Source organism: Thermobia domestica, chromosome 14, assembly GCF_964235325.1.
Source record: "Thermobia domestica chromosome 14, izTheDome1.hap1.1, whole genome shotgun sequence".
Lineage (NCBI taxonomy): Eukaryota > Metazoa > Arthropoda > Insecta > Zygentoma > Lepismatidae > Thermobia > Thermobia domestica.
The window spans coordinates 172,554,626-172,578,008 of record NC_137467.1 but is presented as its reverse complement, the minus strand read 5'-3'; the positions used below and the strand labels follow the sequence as shown (position 1 = coordinate 172,578,008).

Sequence of the window (23,383 nt, the reverse complement as noted above, 5' to 3'; positions counted from 1 at the left end):
CGGAACATAGCCAGCCAATCACAGCTCCAGTTTCCAGATGGAATCAGCCAATCCGGAACCAGCATTCTCGCCAGCCCAGAGTATATATTACTTATATCCGCTGATCTCTACATAATTGCCCTGATGATGAGAACGATGACAGCTCTCGAAACGTTGGCCTATCCACCAGTTTTCACTTGGCTGATTGCCCGAGAAGAACTTTATCATGTACTTAAATTATCCTTCCATTGTGCAGTTATTTAACGAAACTAATTTTATGAAACTGAAAGAACTTTTGTCACTGAGTGCACGAGTAGCGGATATAAATTCGTATGCTTTGCAGATCTAATTATTCAGCAGGACGTAATGTTGAAACATTAAACATAACACGACAATCTCACCTCAGATCTTACAGACGTTTACTTACACGTGTTCATAAACTGAGTAATGATATTGGCCTCCAAACTCCCACCTGAAGACACATTGGAGAATATGATGGCTTAGTCATAGATGACTCGTCTCTAGTTTTATTCTAGGCTATGTAAGTTCGTGGTGGACAGCATCGTATCCGTGGGTTGTTCTACTCACTAACCCTTTTAGGATTTCCACTTTTTGAGATAAATTTTATGACTTTCAGTCCAACAGCTACTACTTCCTTACTATTTATCTTACGATCATGGTTCATACCTCGTTTTTACAGAATAGAGCATCCTTTCCAACGCTATTACTCGCTTGTCCGTATTATACGCCAGAAACGGGAAAATCTGGGAAAACCGGAGTTTTTTCGGAAAAAAAAAACTCAAAAATTTTGCACCTCTCTGACTTGGGCCTGGGTTCACGTAGGAATGTAAAATTTTTTTTGGAAAAATACGTTGTTATGTACACAATGTATATGCAAAATTTCAATCTTGTATCTTGTAAACTAAGGGCGGAAAAAAATTTGAAAGTCTGAAGGTGACCCATTTATATATATTTTATTTAAGGGGCCGCGGTGGCTCAGTATTAGAGCGTTCACCTCTGAAGCTTGGGGTCCCGAGTTCGATCCCAGCCCCCGCCAAGTGATCTTTGTGGTGGACAAAAACACCGTGTACGTGGGTTTCCTCGGGGTTCTCCTGTTTCCTCCCACTTTCTTCATTCCACCATTTCATTCATCACTCATCATCACCGTCTCCTTTAGACTAGCCGGCATAACGTGGGACGTAAACCTCAAAGATTTCGCCATTACTATTTGGCCTAGAGTAATGGTTCAAACGCTATTTTCTTCCGTATAACGCGCCCTTTCCAACGGTACCACTCACATGTACCTGAACCGGAAAATATGATTTTTTAAAAAAAAAAAACACACACCCCTCGGAATATTTGCACCCCTCGCGCCCGGGTTTAGATAGGGATCTTAAAGCAAAAAACTGAGAAATATACAAAGGTGCACACAATCCGTATGCAAAATTTCAATCTAATAGCTTGAAAACTGAGGGCGTGGAAAAATTTTGAAATTTGCCTTAAGAAAAAGAAAAAGGTTAACGCTTCTCCGCCCTCACTTCGCGCCGTCAAGTTGACCATCCGGTTCCAGAACGCATTTGGGGTGTTCTTTGGTCCATGCTTGACTTGAGCAATAAAAAGAAACGGCTCAAATACCTGTTATAGGACCTAAATAAGCAATCAAAGACAACATTACGCTATGATAACAAAAATTACCATAAATCCTTAAAGCGCAAATCATCCGTCTCCTTGATTCCTGAAACACGAATACAATACTCATACGATAGATATATTGGACATTCAACGAAACCTCTGTACACAAATATTGTTCCTATACGGACTCCATGGCTACTGAAACCTAAGATTAGAAAGTCAGTACTCACTGCTTTTTCTCCTCTTACTGTTGCGCCATGATACCAATCCAAAACGAGGTAGCCGAAAATCTTCTACCCTGTATTTTGTCTTTGCGCTTACTTTCAATGTTTAAGTATCTATAGAAAACACGGTGTGATATTTTTATGTAGGTTGTGGAACATTCCTTTCGCATTTTATATACCCACCTGTTCAAGAAGAGTTGTAATTTGACGTATAATATTTAAGTAATGGTAGGTAGATCTTGTTATTCAGGTATACTGTGATACAGACATTTTTGACGGTTCTAAGATTCAGCCAAAGATTTTTTATTAGGAAATTTATTTAATAATAGCATGTAAACTTATTCACACACTAATTGACACAAGTTAACTTAATTAATCACCCTAGTCATATGTGTGACATGTGGTTAATATGTGATTTGATGTAATTAATTACTCTTCGAAAGAGATGAAAGTAAACACACACACTATAATATATGTATTCAGTGTTTGTCGTCAGCCATTTCTACAATTATATTTAAGTTTATGTTTTTATTATTTTGTATAAGTTAATCATGATCATAATATTATGTATTCCAGAATTTTTATGTGTGCTGTGGAATATGCTTTTCATTGATTTGATAGAACTGATTTGTCACGTTTTGTTGTCATGTAGTTATCCACAATCAACATAAATTCAAGTTGTTAAAATGCTTATCTTTTTGAAGATTATTGTTGAATCAAAGAGCATTTTATGTAATAAAGATATTTCTTGTTTGTATTATGTATATATTTATATATGAAATAATCTATTTTATTTCCTTTCACATATTCAGAAATTATGTACTTCAATAAAAGATGTACAGTACACTCTCACTAAACTGGCACATGTCAGACAAGGTAGTGGCGGATTATCGAAATCGTTGAATTAGTGAAAGAAAACGCATTTACACAACTAAAGCTATTGCTTCTAGTTTATTTTTAGTACAAAATTGCAAATAAAGAAAAAAATAAACAGTAGTATTAACATGAAAGGATAAAAAAAAGTTCAGTTTGTGATATGTAAACCCCAACCAAAAACCACTTGACGTAGGAGCCTAAGCCTGCTCCAGCGCCATTCGCTAGCGACGCTGTCCCTAACAAGCATATGAGGAGCTTCCTACACTTAGTGGCCGTCACGTCTTGTTTTCACGACTTCTCAGTTTGCCTCACGACGATGGGTGGACGCTGGAAATTGAGACATATCGGCCGGGAGTCGAACCCGGGACCACACGGACGAGTCCTACGCTTAACTACTGAACTACGGCGTTCCCAGTTATGATTTGTTGTAAAAAAAAAAAAAAAAAAAAAAAAAAGTGGGGGAGAAGCAATAGATTACTACATCACTCGATTGTAGGGAAAAAAAACCCTCTCAATTGTCTTCTGTTTCTTAGCCTTCAATGACATTTTGTGCGGTTGTTCCTCAAGTATCTTCAATGCGAGTAAGTATATCAAAAACAGCCACACCATTTTCTTTGGCCCATTTAATTCAGGTAGCAAAGACATCCACTGCACTGCCGTGGCTCACTGTTTTAACGATGTCAGTTTCTCCTTATTTTTTTTTTGGTTTGCACGTCTTAAATTTAGTCATTTGGCAGCAGGCGACTAAATAGAAAAATGGAACATATATTTTCTCTCCGAGGTCGTTAACCTATCCGCTTGAAACGACAGATTATCGGGCAGGCCGGAGTACCGCACCGCCGGATTATAGAGAGAGTACTGTATTTCTAAAAAATATGTAATCAATGTGCCAACAGCGAGTTGTTACAATCCGATACAAGTATTTGATAACTCTATATTTTGTATTACTCTGCAGACCTGTATATGTTTATAAAATAGAACAATTATTGGGAAGACATAAATGTGTGTGTGTATTTATAGAGGGAGCAAGTATAGATGTGTTAATAGGTTTTTATTTGTCAGATTTACCTTCGAGTTAAAATACAATTGGTAATTACTATGTAGCTTCAAATATTTCCCAAAAAATCAATGTCTAATGTTCGAAATAGTAAGCATGATAGTGGAGTAATACTACTTCGTAATGATAACAAAAAGAAAGTATAATAATACGAGGGGATGCTGATAATTTTTGCTTCCAAGGTCATAAAAAAACCTACAAATCACAGAGCCAAGTATGCACTATCAAATGAAAGCTTACACAATTCTCAACAAGATTGTGTATTCACTTTTTCACACAGTCGCCATTTACTGCAATACATTTGCGCCAACGATAAAAAAAGTCGTTTCATTATGTCGGCGTAGAATTCAGGATCATGTGAGCGTAACCAAGAGCAAACAGCAGTCTCAACTTGTGTATCAAAGGTGTCCAAACTCATGGGGTCGGCGCTCACGAGTTCGGAACTCACGCTTACTCGACCTCAACCTCACGAAGTGAGCGTGAGGTCAGACTGGTAGCGTGAGGTTGAGTGAGCGTGAGATCAGACCGGTGAGGTGAGCGTGAGGTCGAAAATAGTTTGTGAGCGTGAGGTTCACTGAGGTTAAATCAAAGTGGTCACCTCTGGTAATGTGTGCTCTTTAAATGTTCCTTCAAATTTTGGAAACAAAAAAAGTTACTAGGGGCAAGATCAGAGCTGTAAGGTGGGTGGGGTAACAGTGGACTTAAAGGCTATTAGGGTTTCAAGAGTAGCTGTAGTCATGTGGTTTGTGTGTGGCCGTGCATTGTCATGTCACTCATTGCCATTGCACTGCACTCACATCAACACATGGTACACCATAAACTTGCATCATTCGATGATGAATGTCAATAGGTGAAACTCTCTGCTGCGAGAAACTCTTATCACTGGTCGCTGTTTTAACCATATATGCATGCTGTCATGTTTACACCTGTAGCTTCCCAGAATACAGTCACACTGGCCTCAAACTTGGTACAACTCGTCACAGATCAGTCACACTGCTGCCCTCATTCGACGATTTTTGAAGATACCTGAAAAAATAAAAAATAGGAGGTAAAAATTATCAGCATTCTCTCGTATATATGATGGGAAACGCGTGCTATTACTCTTAACGAACTTTTCTTGTTGTGACTGGTATTGAATCAAAACTGAAAAACAAAATAGATTTTTTGTTCGTCGTATGCTCTCCAGCAAAAGTCAGTGTTCGATATACAACTGCTTTTGTCAGTATTTTCGAAATAAAGACAGCGCTAAGCAGTATATTAATACACTCAAGAATTCTTACTATCGTATTACTTAAAGGTAACTTTAATACTTGAAAACACCTTGCACTACCTAACTTTCGGCTTTCCCGTGGAGCCTTGATCACAAGGGTTAAAAACGAAAGACAAAAATAATAAAAATATTAGGAAAGTAAAAGGAACGGACTGCTCGACGCAGTTCCTTTCGTGATTTTTTAAAAAAAAAATTCTCCTGTAGTTAACCTCCGTGACCATAACTCGAGGGGAAAGCCGAAAATTAGGTAGTGCAAGGTGTTTTCAGGAATTACAGTTACGGTAAGTAAAATAAGCCAGCTCTTTGGGTACCTATATGTATTTCTATAAATTACAACTTAAGGAACTAATACAGGTATTCACGTGACTAATCAAGATACATGTTTATTATTTAGTAATTGCGGAAATTTTTAATGGAAATTCCTGTCATTCTTAGCGGTGTCTTGTTAAAGCATCTGTAGCACAAACTCAACACATCACATGTTATTTTATTGTTCTGGCATAGACGTATGAAAAAAACCTTTTTTCTAGTTATGAAAATTATGTAAATATATCTCAATATCATCTGTAATAAACTTGCACTATTAAAAATGTTGGATGCAGCTTTTGTTACTGATAATATCCATGTATTTCACACTAGCAGATCCAAAAGGTTCATTTGGAGAGAGTGGATCACCTCCTGGACAATTGATGTAGGCTTGAAATAAGAGTTTTACAACAAGTCAGATTAAAGTAGTGCAATATTTTATAAATAGACCTATAATAAGGCTCCACCTTACTCCCCTTTGATCCGCCAGTGTGTATTTGTATGTATTTTTTATTACTAGAAGAAACTTCTTTGTTTTGATACGTCTATGATGCTAGAACGATGGATGCCATGTGATGGTGTGAGTTTGCTGTAGGTACTTGAAGAAAACGCCGCTGAAGAAAATGGACTGAAAATTTCTTCTATTACTAAATAACAGGCATGTAACAGGACTAGTCCAAATGAATACATAGTTCTGTAGTTACAGAGAACGTGATTTTCTTCGAGTTACCAAAACTGTACTGAACTCGACCCTCATACGTGAACAGTCAATTTTGCTGGCGATTTCAGTGTGTGAATATGAAAATTCAACGTTAAGTTGCTCGGATTGACTTTTTTTTTTTTTTTTTTTTTCCAGAAGCAGTTGATGAACCAGGTGTTCGTGTGACTGTTGGATAACACACAAATACGAGGTGCATTCCAGTTAACCCGAAACTTTATGTTTTAAAAAATCAGAGTGGAAACTGTATTTATTTTTCCAAATAACCTTCTGCTAGTTATAGATTTATTCCAATGTTTAACTAATGCCTGGAAGGCTTCGGGATAGAAAGATTTTTCAGTGCGTCTGAACATCCTGCTTCAGTTCATCACTAGGAAATGTTTCGTCATATGTGATGATGCGATCCAGCAAATACTGACTTTTGCCATAGCGGTTCTTCAATTCGGTGCAGACTTTTAACTCTTCACAAGTGAAAGTATTTTGGAACCCAGCGTGCAGTCGCTTTCTGGTACAACAAATAGTCATGAGTTATTGTGTATTCTGTTCTTAACGGAAGATTACACACCTTTGCAATTTCATGATATGTTATGTGACAATTGTTAATGATAAATTGTTCAAAGCGCTGAATGTTTCAGGAATGACTGTTGTGAGCTGGGATCCATCACGACCGCGATAATCAGCGATAGACAGACTGCCATCATTGCCGTGCTTGTACATTTCAGCTGATTTTATACTTCTCCACTAAAAACTTAATCATCACACTGTTGTCCATCATGTTGAATAACAGTCTCGGGACTTGTGCGGGAAATGAATGCCGCCTACCAGTAACAGAACATGATTGCCAGTCTCTACTGCATGCACTACTTCCACTCTGGGATTCGATTTTAAATCTGTAAAAATGTCTCAGATTGACTTGAACGTCCCTTCTACCAAATTTTGAGTTTTGTTTCAGAAGTTCCCACCAAAGATGATTAACATTATTTCAGAAATCGTGCAGTAATAAGGCAATTTTTATTTATTTATTTTTAAGTTTGAATACTTTTTTGTAAGATTGTATATTCAGTGTAAACAGCATGAAAAGTTGGTTTCGAAGAATTGGTTCCAATGTTTTTGAACTTGAGCAAATAGAGCTACGTAAAGAAATTGCTTTGAAGTAAAGAATTTAAATCATTTTTCTGTACATTGTTCATGAAAAATAGAATTACAACGGGAATTTATTTGAAGCTACCTCATACACATTTATTATATGTGAAACTTGTTTAACGACATATGTGGTAGTCCAAACCTAAATAACTATAACAAAGATAATATTTAATTTATATTTTTGTGTGTTTATGTTATATATTTGCACAAAATAAAGATTTAACTTAATTTTGTTAATGATGTCTATGGTTTGAGTGGTCGTATACGGTTAAGGTAATAAGGAAAATGTTTTAGATATGATAAAAGAATTTTTATTGTTCGAAATGTTTGTTTCTGTAGTTTAATGAATGGACGTTTGTGCTTTAATAATTTTATTATATGGATATAAAATATAATTCTGTTATTGAAATAAGCTTTAGTTTATTCATTTCTGAAGAACCAATGATATTGCATGATCCGTTGAAGCCCTTAATTTTTGTTCCAGGGAGATTACTTTAATTTCTCCTGAGTTTTAAAACTTTACTAAGGTTTCCTTAAAGCAAAATATAGGGTGTCCGAGTCCTGCACCACAAACAGAATTATAAAAATACATTTTTCGTTCTTTTGTAAATGAATTACGTTGTAGGAGCATAAATGTGTGGAAATAATACTGCTGTGCAGTGAAGGTTACTTACACCGAAATGATGTCAGTTTAATGAACGCCATCCCGAACAGCATCTAATATCACACACCACCGTGGGACGATTGCTAGAGATTTTTAAAAGAATCAAGTTGGAGTGAGAAGCATTTGATGCAGATTATTTCCTCCATGTATTCAATAATTTGCGATTCTGCCTGCAAACGTGTGCAACTCAACGCAAAGCACATGAAACAAATCCTGTTATTTTATCTATGGTTTGGGACTTTGCAGACACCCTGTATTTACCGCGTGCCTTCACTAATGAAGAGAACAAATATTTGATTTGATTTAGTTAAACGTCCACACGGCTAGGCCTGCTAGGGAGACATGGACCTACTGATTATAGTGGAATCCGAACCAATTTGTTCGTTCAACTGTACCCTCACTGGGAATCGAACTCGGGACCACGCGAACCGAAGTCAAGCGTGTGTTCATAAATACTCAAAATAACATTTAGCTAGTATGTTTTGATGAGTTAAAAATTTCGATTTCACGAATATCTGGTTGCTGCAAGTGCTGCTGTGTAGGGAAAGAAAGAAATATTTACTTGCTGAAGTGAGGGCAGAGAGAGAAAGAGAGTGTACCATATACGAAGATCTACCGTAATGGATTACTCTATACATTGGCGTATGCAAAGGGGATCCGAATTTTAACCTCCCCTTCCCTTTGAACAAGATATGAAAATATATTCACCATATTAACCCCTTAACTCGTCTTAAGACGCAAGATATGTGCAGTTTGTACCTTTACCTGTCTAAAAACGCAAGTTATTTTTGTGCCACTCTTGCGAAGAAAGTTCTTGTCTAAAGACGCCAATGCATTTTGTAAGCGTTGGAAGGTGAACTTTTTACAGTTTTTTTACTGGCAATTTTCTGTATTGTCATTCGAAGTAAAATGGTGTCTTGCAGCGGAAATTCAGAACGTCTCTCTGAATGTTGGAATAGCTAAAATTCTTAGGAGTGAAAATAGTGATTATAATATAATGAGTCTCTTGATAAGGAGGATGATTTTAGCTTGTCAATCAGTACTTCCACTGAGTGCTGTATGTAAACGACAATCTACTGTATGGATGTTCGAAGAGGACTCCAAACCAACGGAAATTGTTCGTTCACGCAGTGTTGTGAAGGAAATGGTTGCTTCATTTTCCAAGAAATATGGACACCTCTCTACCACCGCCTTGGAGAATCGTAGAAGAGTGGTATACTACCGTTTGTTTGCCGGAAGTAGTCAATACACTTAACACAACCCCAAACGTCGCGTCATTCTCCATCATGACAATCGAAGCTCTTGCACAGCAGTTTAAACACTGGAGTTTCTAACTGTTAAACAGTAAAAATGTTAAACTCATGCCTGACGTTTGTTACATACACCAGACTTTGCCCTCAACGATTTCTTTTTTTTCCAACTATCAGAAATAACATGCGTGGGCAGCTATTTCTAACTCCAGAAGAGGCAGTACAAACATACAAAATGCATGTTTCTGAGGTACCAACTGCTGAATGGCATAACTGCTTCAAGAATTGATTATTCGAATGGACAAAATTTACTGCCATAAGGGCGAATACTTTGAAAAGCAATAAAATGCAAAGTGTACCAAAAAGGACTTTCAAACACATACGGATTTATTAACAGACATGGTTTTGGTCATTTTGTAGCAAAATACAAGTTTTGACTGACATAGTACACTAGTTCAGGAACAAGCCATCGCAAGTGCTAGCGGGAGTTGCAGCAAAGATGGTTGCCTTTACAGATCCGAGCATGCTAGCGGTGTGTTTTGGTGTGAAGAATCTAAGTCTGCGACAACTGTGCAACGTAATTTTCGTACAAAGTATGGATCCTAACGTAAAAATCCTCCCAGTAGGCCTTCTGTTTATGAGTGGCATAAGTGTGTTTTATTGAAACTCGATGTTCGGTAAGAAACAACAAATCTTCAAGTCGTCGCCGTACGTCTAAAGATATTGTAGAGTAAGTGAGACAACTTTGTGAACAGTTCTACAAAATCAACATTGAACATCTTTAGGTATATAAACATGTATTTTGCTACAAAATGACACCAAAACCATGTCTGTAAGATAAATGAATAAATCAATATGAATTTTCAAAATTGTAAAGCCCTTTTTTTTGATACATCCTGTATATTCGCATTTTGGCTATCGTATTTATGTCAGTTTCCCGAAACTTTTAGTACAACCTTCGTATTTTATGTATCAAGATATCTTCGTGCTGGATCAAATTGGGCAAAATAATAATAATGAAAACTTGTACATAAATTCAACTATTTATTAACGTTTTGAAATACAAAATGAAAAGTAAAATTGCTCGCTAAACTATTTTAATGTTTTGTGACGTACATTTTCTCTCTTGAAATGTAATTTAAAATATTTTCGTCCAATACAGTTTGATTTTGCATAGTGCTGGGAGGACTGTATGTTATAAAGTTGTTTATTTCTATGTTCATGTTCAGTAACACTCAAAACAGAACTAAAATGATATATAAACATACAGTAAAACTTGCTTAAGGCAAGGCATACGTGATGAAGCCAAAAGGGGTTGTACTGGGCAAGATTCGCTTTGAACAAGTTTCGCTGTATACTTATATATTTACTGAGAACTATCACCTTAATCACAGAAGCTGCCTTTACTTATTCTTTTTCAATTTTTAACAGTACTAAACGAAAAATAAGCACTTTACATTACACATTATAAATTCATGATTCTCTATAGGAAAGCTGTTACACACTCAATGCTTCTTTTATATTTTACAATGCTTAAGAAAACAATCACAAACTCTCATCCGCATTTATACGCACCACACAAATCATGAGGGAACACTCTCACGCACAGTTAGAAAACAGAAACTTAAAATGGAATGAAGAGTTGTCTTGGCATCGATGCTCCGTTTTTGGAAACTCTCCGCTTGCTCTCTGGGATGAACACACACACATATATATATATTTATATATGTATTTCTTCTTAAGCATTGTTTGTATGCAAGAAAATTTTCGTAAACCACCTCCCTTCATATCATGACTGATAAAAATCTAAATACTCGAATTATCATCTTAATATTTAATTTGACTAGATCTTTCTTACCCAATATAGTTCTTTTATTTTCTAATATAGACCTTTATTATAATTATTTAAATACAAAAAAGCTCAACAATTTTTTTCTTTTAATACAACATTTAAAAAAAATATGCAAATATTGATGAAGATGTGAAACAGAACTGGAGGATTGCTTTGGTTCGCAGTAACTGGAAAAAATGTTTAAATACGTAATTTACGATACACAACAGTACAAAATTACTGGTGCAAAAGAACGAAGTGAAAAATAATCAAATAATGCTGATCAACAGTGACAATGTACATAATAATAATAATAATATTTGTACATGCACACTCATGCACACGCTAATTAAAATTAAACACGACTGAAAATTGTGAGAAACTCGCATCACATTATCTCAGGCACTGTAATAGAAACACGGAATGATACAAGCAAAAAAATTTCTCTGTGTGTGCTTATTAATTTCTTAAGTATTAACCTCACAAAACAGCAATTTCCTGCACAAGTACCGTGTTTACTCGCGTAATAGTCGCCCTTGAATAATAGTCGCACCTTAATTTTGAAGTAAAAACCTACGCCAAAAAAATTTCCACACATAAAAGTGGCAGCTTACGGGATTTGTGTCTTTGGGAACGAGACTTTCTTTGAAATTGCTTACCCTGTGCGAGTGCGAGCTAAATAACTTTTCGTGTTTGCTGATACGTAACATTGTGATCCATCTGTCAAGTGTTGTGGGGATTTACTTCCACCCTCCATTTTGCGCACCGCCCTCTTAAGTATCACTCATCCCAGTATGGCACCTGTTAACAACCACCTCATCCTTAATTTTTTATAAGTTTAATTTTTACAACTTTTAATATTTTATCATATCTAGGGTATGTTGATACAATGTATCAAAATTCGAAATTGTTTTGATCGTAGCGATAATTGAATGGTAGCTTTCCTCTGTAATAGTCGCAGTTGGATTTTCACATTAAAAATTCGGACAAAAAGTGCTACTATTACGCAAGTAAACACGGTATACACACTAAACGTAAAACGTGTTTGAAAGGCCAAAAATTGGGTACTTTTCGCACCCAAATAATGAATGTTAATACAGACACATACATTTAGCTAAATGAACAACAAAAATGAGTATGTAGATGATAACGTCTCGGCGAAAACGAACAATCCTACTTCCATTTACATTGCTTATTTAACATAGTCAATGCACACACATATATGAACAGTTATCTATATACACACACATATATATATCTTGTGAACAAACCAATAGTACCATACATCGTTGTATAAAATTTACACTCAACCATAATGCTACTAACGTTAGAACCGAGGGAAATTTCAATTACTGAGCGAGGAGCGGTAAGGGAAGAACAAATTCTCTTATGAGAACTGTTCTTTCTCTAGCTCGTGTGCAAAGAGATAATTTCCTTTGCAAGGAAACTTAATTTTACGTCTCATTTAGTGGCTTCCTATGTTAGTATATTCATAAAATTTTCAAGTAATTGCGTAGTAAAGTATTTGCAATTACACTTCTCTGTTCTGTTCCATAAGAGTATTTTTTATATCATGAAAATTAACCCGGTCCATTCTCAACGGGTAGGAAAATAAAAAAAAATAAAAAAAAAAAAAAAAAAAGAATGGAAATTAGTAACTGATTTTTTTTCTTTTTAGTTTAATGCCTGGGAAAGATTGTAACTTCTACAGCATATTCTCTGTACTACAAGCTCCATATACTTGCTAATAATAAATCTTGTCGAACACAACAAATAACGCTGGCATTAAATAATGTGAATACCAAATAATAATTAAAAAAAAAGTATTAAAACATAGTCTGAGATATGAGTTCCCTCCCCCTCGTCTAGCAATTTAATTCGAACACTAATTGCAATCAATATCATCAAAATCTATCCTGTAATTACCTGACCTGACCTGACAATCAAAATATCAATATTTTATGAGCTTTTACATTGTTTTTTTTCTCTCTCAATCCTAAACTTGATAGAAAACGGTTTATTTACTTATGCTATATACAACCCTCCAAGTTTCGTTTACTTGTATCATTCTGTGTTTCATTGCAAGATACAAAACAGGAAAACAAACTCATCTGTCATTCACGAAAATAAAACAAAAAAACAAACATGGTACACTCGAACAATATTCTTATTTGCTATCAATGCATTTCAACTACAGTCAGAGTACGACGTGTTTTCTTAAAAACAATTCCCAATGGTGTCTTAGATCAATGCATAGAGTTCGTAATTGCATACACCAAACATTTTTACGAAAGAGTACAGAAAACAACGTAAATGTTTAGATTCTACGCTTTTAAAGCGATCTCTAGGCTAGAAACATTAGTAGCAGTAATGCCTTAATACCAATACATACATTCACACGGAGAGAATCGAAGAAAAAAACTATTTATTGTCGTTTCAATTCACCAATATATTTTTCCAATTTCTTCTTTACACAACTAGCGTGAAAAAAGTTAACTTTAGCTGGAATAACGCCAAACACAACGACAAACAAGTATTAACATTTAATGAATACACTGTGAATAATTAAATTAAATTAATACTCTAACTTTAATGAAGATCTCACTTACAAAATGATAATTTTATATATGGATAAATAGATCTGACAACCTGTAAAATGCAAAACTAGAAATATTTTCCACCTACTAAAAAGCTAACCAGTAAACTATTATTTTTAAGAAAACACTTGTTTTTCTTCCCACTCTGCCACCGGTAACACTATCGCCGCCTAAAGTCTTTTATTGTTGATCGAACTATGTATTCCTTTGATTTTATTTCTTTTATAATGTACGAACGTTATACCACAAGTACCCTTTTTTTTTTTTCATTTAGAAATGATCGCTTACAACTAACGTAACATATAAATTAATAGAAAATATCTTATGTAAAACTTTGGGAAAAAGCTGATGCAATTAACGACACTTTCTGTGCCTCCACCATTTATACAATATGTAGATGACGATTTCTTCAGTGTTTTTGTTTTGCTTTGTTCACTCTTTTCGTGAGCGTCGTCGTCTTGGTGACGATTTTGGAGCATCTCCTGAACCCTCCTCAGCACCAGATTCCTACAACATAATAAAAATACGCTTTACTATTAGATCAAAATTACAAAATAGAAATCGACGGTACTTTGCAGATACCGCGTACCTCAAAAACCAAACACAACTTTACAGAAGAACAAAAGCGGCTTGAAATAATTGGAGATTAGTTGAAAAAATGAAAATGAAATCTTTGAGTTTTATGTCCCACGGTTATGCCGGTTAGGCTAAAGGAGACTGTGTAAGTAATGAAGACATGATGAGTAATGAATGAAATGGTGGAATGAAGGAAGTGGGAGGAAACGGGAGAACCGCGAGAAAACCCACGCACACGGTGTTTGTCCACCACAAAGTTCACTTGGCAGGGGCTGGGATTAGATTAGTTGAAAGTCAGCGACTTTCAGATGGAGAAGACAATTACGATAACATATTGACTTTTCTATCAGAAAAGTTGCTAACTTTTAACTAAATCTCCAACTTTTTCATTTTTTTTTTTTTTTTTTTTTTAAATTTAAAGTTACGAGGTAGCTGCAAAGTATCGTCGAAATACAACGTGTCTATAAAAATACTACCATATTTTAAAGTGGTATTACATCACTTTGGATAATCGTACTTAAATGAAATGAAATTGATGGTTACACATTTGAAAAAAAAAATATATATATTTTTGTGCATCTCAACAATGGACAACACTGTGAATAATGAATGGAATTTCTGTAAACATTTTATGGTACTAATGGAGAATAATGAAGAACTAACAAGAAAACTTTCAGTGACGAGGCAACATTCCACATTAGTGGAAAAGTGAACAGGCATAATGTTAGGATTTGGAGGAGAGAGAATCCACATGCCATTTTGGAAGTTGAGACTCCCGTAAAGGAAATGTCTTTTGTGCTGTATCGAAACGTCAAGTCTATGGCCCATTTTTCTATCGAGAGGTCATTGTCACAGATCCAACTTATCTTGACATGCTCACTAATTGGTTATTTCCACAATTGGAAGAAAGATGCAATGATTTTATTTTCCAACAAGAAGGACCACCTCCATACTGGCATTTACGTTTTGAAAACATCTGAATGAGCGGCTTCCAGGAAGATAGATTGGACGTACCGGAAATGATGAAAATGTCTTCTACAAGTGGCCTGACTTGCCGGTCTGACTTCTTTTTATGGGGTTATGTAAAGGGTCCATGTACCTCATTGCTTCAAAAACTGACTTCTTTTTATGGGGTTACGTAAAGGAATGTCCATGTACCTCATTGCTTCAAAAACTAAGAAGTGCAGTTCGTATCAGTGCTGCCATTAATTCCATTTCATCAGATATGATGGAGCGTGTGTGGTGTGAATGGGACCATCGCCACTCATGGGGCCCACATTCAATGTCAATGAGGTATAGTAAAAATTGAGTTTTAGTTACAAATGTGGCCAATTTCATTTAACTACGATTATCCAAAGCGACGTCCACTTAACGGACTAATTTGGTAAAGAGTGTCCATAAAATCGTGAATTATGTTACGAGTAACATTTAAAATTATGTTCTACAGTAGGAATAGAAAATATTTTAATGTACATCCCATAATAGTAGCAAAAAACCTTACAACTGTATATTAAAAGGGTGAAGAAGAGACTCGAATTTTAGATGTTTTCCTGTTGAATGATGTTCCTTAATAATCGAAGATTTAAACTGCCTAGAATGTTTATAACTAGTTGTTGTGCATTGTTGAAGCAAACGATCCTCCTTGTAATTTCAATCCCAAACTATATGAGTAAGTCTCATGTCTGACAACACACACATACTGTTCTATAGAAATACGAGGGCTGTTCAGGAAGTACCATTTTGGAGCCTATCGCGGCAGTGGGTGGGGCTAGAATCGCCATCTTGGTGTCAAAACGTTGCCACTCTCAGTACGCATCCAGCCGCGATAGCGTGCGTACTGTGACGCTCTTACTCTGCTTTCTGTGACGTGTTACAATGTGTGCTGCAATAGAAAATCCTGCCTGGGTGATTAGGTTTTTTGTTGAGAAAAAAATCCATCTCCAACTGTGTGCGCCGGGGAAAACTTAGCGCGAAGGTGTTGTTTTTTTCACGACAGCACGTCCACACACGGCCAAGTGTAGCCGAGAGCTCTTGATGATTTTGGATGGGAGGTGTTCGATCACCCACCATACAATCCAAATTTGGCGCCAAGTGACTACCACCCCTTCCCAGCGATGAAGACATGGCTCTCTACACAAGACTTTGACGCCGAACTGCATGCTGGTGTAAGCCAATGGTTGAAATCGCACGTGGCAGATTTTTACCGTGACGATATTGAAAAATCTGTGAAACGATATGGTAAGTGCCTTAATTTGCATGACCATTATGTGGAAAAACAGCTTAAGAGTGACCTTTCAAATATATATAATACCATATGGTTTGTTCATTCTATTACTTTTTTTTAATTATTATTTCAAAACGTTTGTTACTTTCTAGATAGCCTTCTTATGAGTGCGTTTAATAAATATTCAGAAAAATCGTTATATCAAATTGGGGAAGAATATGCTTTTTTAATTACTGGCTCATTTCAACTGCAAGCAATTAAAACGATTGGAAATTCTCAGAGAGAGAAAAAAAAAAAAAACAGATCATATTCAATTTTTTTTAAACAAAAGTTATACAATATTTATTTAAATCTTCGTGGGGAGGGTAGTGAATCTTCTGATATTTGACTGAATTGAAGTGCAAGAGTAGGAATTATGCGAAAACCTCAATAAATACCCACATTACATTGTGTCAATTCTTGGAATCCTTAAGCAATAAATATCCCTATTGCTACGGTCAACGTATAGTTACTGCCAATCAATGAGACATATTCGTTGGGACAATGTATGGTTAGTACATCACCTTTCAAGACCATACCTCTGGCTATCTGGATTTGAGTCTGCTACCTTGTAAGTTCTCCGATTGTTTCACGATAATTTATTGAAAGAACATCGAAATTAGCACCCCACCGGAAACAATCTGAGAAAAGCACTATGGCTGCTAAATTACGAAAACAAAGCATTCGTGAATGACTAACATAAGCCGTACCTGAGATTTCTCATCCTGACTGTCTGTGGCTTCTTCGGGCTGTGTCTGCTCTTCTGTCTCCGGTTGGTCCACTTCCAGTTCGCTTTTGGACGCTGGCGTCGCTTTCGGGGATGCTTTCTCTGCCGCTGAAGGTGGCACTTCTTCGCTTGGTGCGGGAATATCATCTGGGATTACTTCATCTGTCTTTTTAGCGCGAGCTGCTTTTTTCGTAGCCTCTTGCTCCTGTAAAAACCACAATTAACACTGAAATACCTACCATAAACTCATATTTTATACATATCGAACGATTACAATACACATACCAAACTGCATTACTTAGATTACACTTTGTAGAACGGAAAATCACAGCAAATTCCATTCTACGTGAAAACTTACTACTATACAACTATGACTACTAAGCATACTGATTGTTATAAGTACAGATGGAACACAAAGGATTAAATTCAATGGATGTACTTTTACTTTTCAGCGGGGTTGGCTGGTTTAAACCAGCTGATTTTTTCAAAAAAACCAACTGGTTTAAACAACAACAAAAAAATCTTTAAATCGTGTGAACTTAATGGTAACGTTCACATATCAAACCATCCGCATTACGTTTATCTACTTTTCACCTTTTAATCAAGGGGCCCCGTGTTCAATTCTCGGTCGAACCACAACCCATCTTTCAAGTGTAAACCAAGTAGCGATTTGAGGTGTCCCTTTAAGCGAAAGTCTTCTCCGTGATAACCTTGGTATTTCATAAGGATGTTAAGCCTAAACATACGAATGAAACCAAATTATATATATTTCTACTTCAATGAATGCCTGTTGTTTTATAAAGAAGCCAACCTTGCTTCTTATTGATAGAAATTGGCAAAATTTATCAACTGCCTACGTAGCTTACATCAATTTGGATTTGATTTTGTTTTAATTTTACTGAATGATATCTACATACCAAATTTGTAATTTAATACCTCAGTTTTAGCGTACTGATTATGATACGTTGACCTTAAAATTTTACATACAAATACATCTAAAGTAAAACAGGATTTTCCCAATGGCTAAGGCGGGAGTTTCCCGATTTATATATAATTCTACTTGTGTAATTGTTTATCTTTTTGTCCTTTTGAAATGACTCTTGATAATTATATTAACAAGTAGGCCTATGTAAAGATCAGTACAACGTATTTTTATCAAGAGTCCTTCGTGAGTGAGTCGGCAATCGCATTTGTGACCAATTAGTCCCGGTTTCGTGTCCAAATGGACAATTTCTCTTGGATGTAAGTCGAGAAGCGGTTTGGATTCCGCTTTAAGCTTATGTGACCCCTTCCAGCATAACCTTGTTGTTGAATAATAACACCAAGGCGAAACAAACTAATTTCTGTCCATATCTAATATAAATACATAAAGTAAATTATTTAAACGAAAAAAAACCTTTTTTTTTTGTTTTTTCAATAAAAACCATGGTTTTTGCCAACCCTGCTTTTCAGATATTCTTTTCTAAAGATAAACTGTCGCCAACATAAGGCTATAACTTTAATTTCTCAATTTTATTTAAGTTACAAAAAAATGTCTCCGCAATTTGAACAGATCTTAAACCTTTCTTTTTCTTTTTAAACACTTCAGAAACATTTGTCGTCAAAATTTAAAACTACTCAAGACTGAAACATCTTCGAAATGAAATCAAAATCTAAACTTTTTGTCACAAATCACGTAAAACAAGTGTCCACGCACTGGTCTTACGCACGTGAGTTATCTCTTTTATTCTTCGATAGTTTCGTTGTTTTCCTCCTAATTTTAAACATGATGTCCAAAGTTCCAAAGGACAGTTGAAAACTAGATAAAGAAAGGGTTCTAGAGAATCAGAAGTAAAAATATATTCTAGTATAAATACGCGATCGTATAATCAATAAATACCAGACATTCAGGCACTAGAAACAAGAAAAACATGTGCTTATACTTTTAAATAAAAACAAGCATCAAAAACTAACTGAAAATAATCAAGACAAATATTCAGTGATATACCAATCTGAAATTAACTTCCAACATTTTATACACAACACGTTGAAAAAAGAAATTATTTGTCATTTTTACATGAATATATAAATTACTATTATTAAATACACGTATATTTAATTTATTTTGGCAGTTAGTCAATGATTCATTAGATGATAACAGGGTACCTTTCAAGTTGTCAACTCACAAATTGTGTATTCGATTGTATTTAGTACAATACCTTCTTTAAAAAAAACAAAAATGATCCTTCTAATCTTAAGAATGTAGCTGGAACATATTTAAAGCACCTAAAACACGTCGATCAAACTCACTTGGTACATTTTCACTTTTGAACATTTATCTAAAACTAAACTCCTGGAGTTCAGGAACAGCCCTTTGGAAATGACGCCCTGTCAGCCGGCCTGCTGCATTCATGCCTTTTGGGGTGGTATATGGTCAACACATGGCTTTCTAGACCTAAGTTCTTTCTTTCAAGTAGTTCTCTCATGACGCTGAGTGGATGCCGCTATGCGAGCACCATCTGGTGAATATGAATGGTCACCCATCTTTCCTCAGACCAAACCCAGCACAGCGTGACTCCTCTAATCCCACGCGAAGCTATATTTCAGTGTGGCTATAGTGTTCAACTGAAACTTATATAATTGTAAATGTAAATGAAATGAAATCTTTTTAAGTTTTGTCCCACGGTTATGCCGGCTAGGCTAAAGGAGACGATGATGAGAAATGAATGAAATGGTGGGATGAAAACAGTGGGAGTGAACGGGAAAACTTAAGAAAATCCATGCATACGGTGTTTGTCCACCATAAAGTTCACTTGGCGCGAGTTGGGATCAAACCAAGGACCCCATGCACCAGAGGTGAACGCTCTACCACTGAGTCACCGCAACCCCTAACTTATGTAATTGTGTCTGATTTATCCACATTCTTATTACCACCAATAATTCATGTCTCGTTGCCACATTTAATTCATGTATTGTAATGAAGCTAACTGTTTCTCTTATTTGCAAATATCTTGGGCGAAACAAACGTTTCTCGTAACAAATAGTATATAACTGAAGCCCTGATTTTTAAGTAATTAACTGCAAATAATAGACAATATTTGTAATTTAAACAATAATATAAACCAGCCACGTACAACAGCCGGTCCTTGGGGCGCTCCCGGCTCACTGAGCCCTTTAATCCGAACAGCCTGACTAGTTATTGAAAATGAATTTCTAACGTAATTTCTTAAACTGAGCTGAAATATTTCTTGGATAACTGATGTCCGCCTTGAAAATATCCTCCGCGTTCGAACATCCAGTGAAGAGTACGCCACTGAACATTAGCAGACTGGTCAAGTGTTCCACTAAAATAGTAAATAAATACATTTTCCTGCTTTTCTTTAGTAAGTAAATATTTTGGTTACCGTTATAACAGTTTTTATGTTCCTGTTATATATTAGTGTACGGCGAATGATTTTACGCGTATAAATTGAAATCTTCAAGTTTTACGTCCCACGGTTATGCCGGCGAGGCTAAAGGAGACGCTGATGATGAGAAATGAATGAAGATGGTGCAATGAAGAAGGTGGGAGGACCTCGAGGAAACCAACGCACGCATTTTTTGTCTATCGACCACTTGGCGCGAGTTGGGATCGAACCAAGGACCCCATGCACCAAAGGTAAACGCTCTACCACTGAGCCACCGTGGTTCTGCGTTTATAAATTGAACATGGCTATTCAATTCTTGTGAAAAATGTAGTACATTGTCTTGTACGGCCCTTGACGCCAGTAAGTCCTTTGTGGTTAGCCCAATCCCTGTTCCCACTTGCACATGTCTGATATAGACAGTATAGAGTGAAACAGGTAAAATATATTTTGCTTGAATTGAGGCAACCCTCCTCCCTCCTCAAAATAAACCTGAGAACATTCACTTTTATTATTCTTAACATTAAAAACATTTTGCCTAACATCAGACATTTTGCCTAACATCCGGTCTCTAAAAAAATGTTTTATATTGCTTCCAGATCTACCATACCACTATACCTATTACTGATACAAACTTAAACAAAGAGATAATGTATCAATATTTACTACTATTAAAGGTTCAGCACTAGCATTTAAGTACTTACCGGTGAACTACTACAACAGAAGGTCAGGATTAGTACAAGCGGAAGGCCAATGACGACCACATACACAGCCCATAGCCATGGGTGAGCATTGGTGTAGTTAAGGATTCTCATTATCAAGCCTTCCTATTGGGTAAGAAAAAGAAATGGCAGGGAATATAAAAGGCTTGCTTATACAGGTTATAATATCTACGATCTAGCTACTTTAATACCTCCTTCAGCCTTTTCCATAAATACCAGATATAGATGGAAATAGGAATTGCACAATAGATAAAATACAAAGCCCACCATCCTGGCTTATAATTCATGGCTTTCATCATTCGACCCCAAAGTGTGGCCTATGAAAAAATAAATATTAGTTATAATTTACAAAATTTTATACAGTATATAACCATAGAAAGGAGATCAAACATTATTTAAGAGGCCTCATTCCAGCGAAATTAAAATACCGCTAATTTTACAGTAATTGTGTGATATCTTCAAATATATAAAAGATAATCGAAATGTGGAACAAGAGTGCCCTAGACAATATTATTTTACATGAGATACCGTTATTACGACTTACTTATCCTGCTTTCGATTTCGAGCCATTTTGAAAATCGGCATTTATTTTCGCGTTTCTAAACGGCTGAAAACAGAAAGCCACTAGGTGACTTGTGATAACGGTACCTCACGCAAAATAATATTGTCTAGGGAGCTCTTGTTCCACATTTCAATTATATTTTATCTATTTGAAGATATTACATAATTACTGTAAAATCAGCGGTATTTTAATTTCGCCGGTATGAGGCCTCTTAATGATAAAAACGTAATCAAAACTGAAAATTATTTGCAATTGTTGAATATGTACACTCATGTCCAAAATTATTGTCGCATGTCTATAAATATGATGATGTAGGAATGTAATTTGGTAACGAATTCGCCCGATATTTCTTATGTTAGTATGTGTATAATCGACAAAGACATGTATGTGGCAAAATTTCACGTCAAAAGAGCAGTAAATAAGAACAATAAAACGAAAATAAAACTTTGTTGACCATTTAGCAACATTTTGTTATACTCATTCTAATTTTCGTATTTTAAATTATTTTCCTATGAAATTTACCACAAATATACATTTCTCGATTATACACATAGTATGAGTATTAAAAGTACCCTGCAACATCATTATCGAATTATATTCTTACAAGAAGACAGTTATAGATATGCGACAATCATTATGGACTTGAGTGTATATTATGATACTAAATCACTATCAATCCACTGCTGGGTGAATCTCTCTCCAACTCTTCTCCATAACCATCTATATTGGCCAATTATTTTCCAGGTTGTTCCACAGAGCTTTCTGATTTCGTCACATCACCTGGAATGAGGACTATCTCTTTGTATCCAGTCAAGAATTGCTTTTGTCCATCGATTATCATTTCTTCTTACATTATTTCCAGTCCACTGTCACTTCGGTGTCGTTATTTTCATGATATCCATCATTTCTGTAATCTTTCTGCGAGAGGTGATCAAAAACTAAAGTTACAAGGCCGATATTTCTGGAGTTTCATCTATAGAGGAATGAGACGTGTGTGGTAATTGTAATATATGGAGTTGGGCAACTGTGCAGTTTCAGCCACCCACCACCTAAACGCAAGTGGCGAGTCGTTTGGAAAACTGGTCTCGCGAAGAAGCTTGCACAGTTACCGTCAAATGGGGGAAATAGAAACCTGTGGGTGAATAGAAACAAAACTTCCCAATTAGTTTTGGATTTATCTGGACGATAAATTAATCAACAAAACTGAAATTTTTTAAACATAGTCTCATACGGCTCAAGTGTTCAGTGTAGGGACAAAAGGTTTTAGTGAGTTGGCAATACTGAGGTAGACAGTAGAAATGTTAATGTGTTACTGGAATTCTACACGGTATTTTGGCGCTCCTCAAACTTTCTTGGTAATTCTGACATTTTCATATTTATTGCATTTGAACATATGCCTATTTTGTAGTTTGTTGCTTCATTTAATGCGATTCATAGTAGAAGTTTTCCATTTGTAAATGATTTTTAATCAAAATTTAACTTTACTGGGTTATTGTTATGATTTTTAATTAGTAGGGTGAATAGAAACATACCATCATTGGCAGATCGAAACTATTTTTTTTTTTATTGGAAGTAGCTTACAAATTGTAGTAATCTCAAGGCT

General features: G+C 35.7%; 2 protein-coding genes across 3 annotated transcripts in view; one reads left to right on the top strand and one right to left on the bottom strand.

The window, feature by feature from the left end:
• Positions 1-7,618, top strand: part of nSMase (neutral sphingomyelinase) — a 48,069-nt gene extending 40,451 nt beyond the window's left edge. The window contains exon 8 of the mRNA XM_081739192.1: positions 6,201-7,618. Coding sequence (XP_081595318.1) covers positions 6,201-6,230 — 30 coding nt within the window. The 3' untranslated portion in view covers positions 6,231-7,618. The remainder of the gene's footprint in view (positions 1-6,200) is intronic.
• Positions 7,619-10,150: 2,532 nt separating this feature from the next.
• Positions 10,151-23,383, bottom strand: part of LOC145670476 (calnexin-like) — a 45,613-nt gene continuing 32,380 nt past the window's right edge. For both annotated transcript variants that reach the window (XM_081739190.1, XM_081739191.1), the window contains exons 9-11: positions 21,201-21,323; positions 17,097-17,318; positions 10,151-14,054 (exon numbers count right to left, since the gene is read on the bottom strand). In XM_081739190.1, the coding sequence (XP_081595316.1) occupies positions 13,980-14,054; positions 17,097-17,318; positions 21,201-21,323 (420 nt within the window). In that variant the 3' untranslated portion in view covers positions 10,151-13,979. The remainder of the gene's footprint in view (positions 14,055-17,096; positions 17,319-21,200; positions 21,324-23,383) is intronic.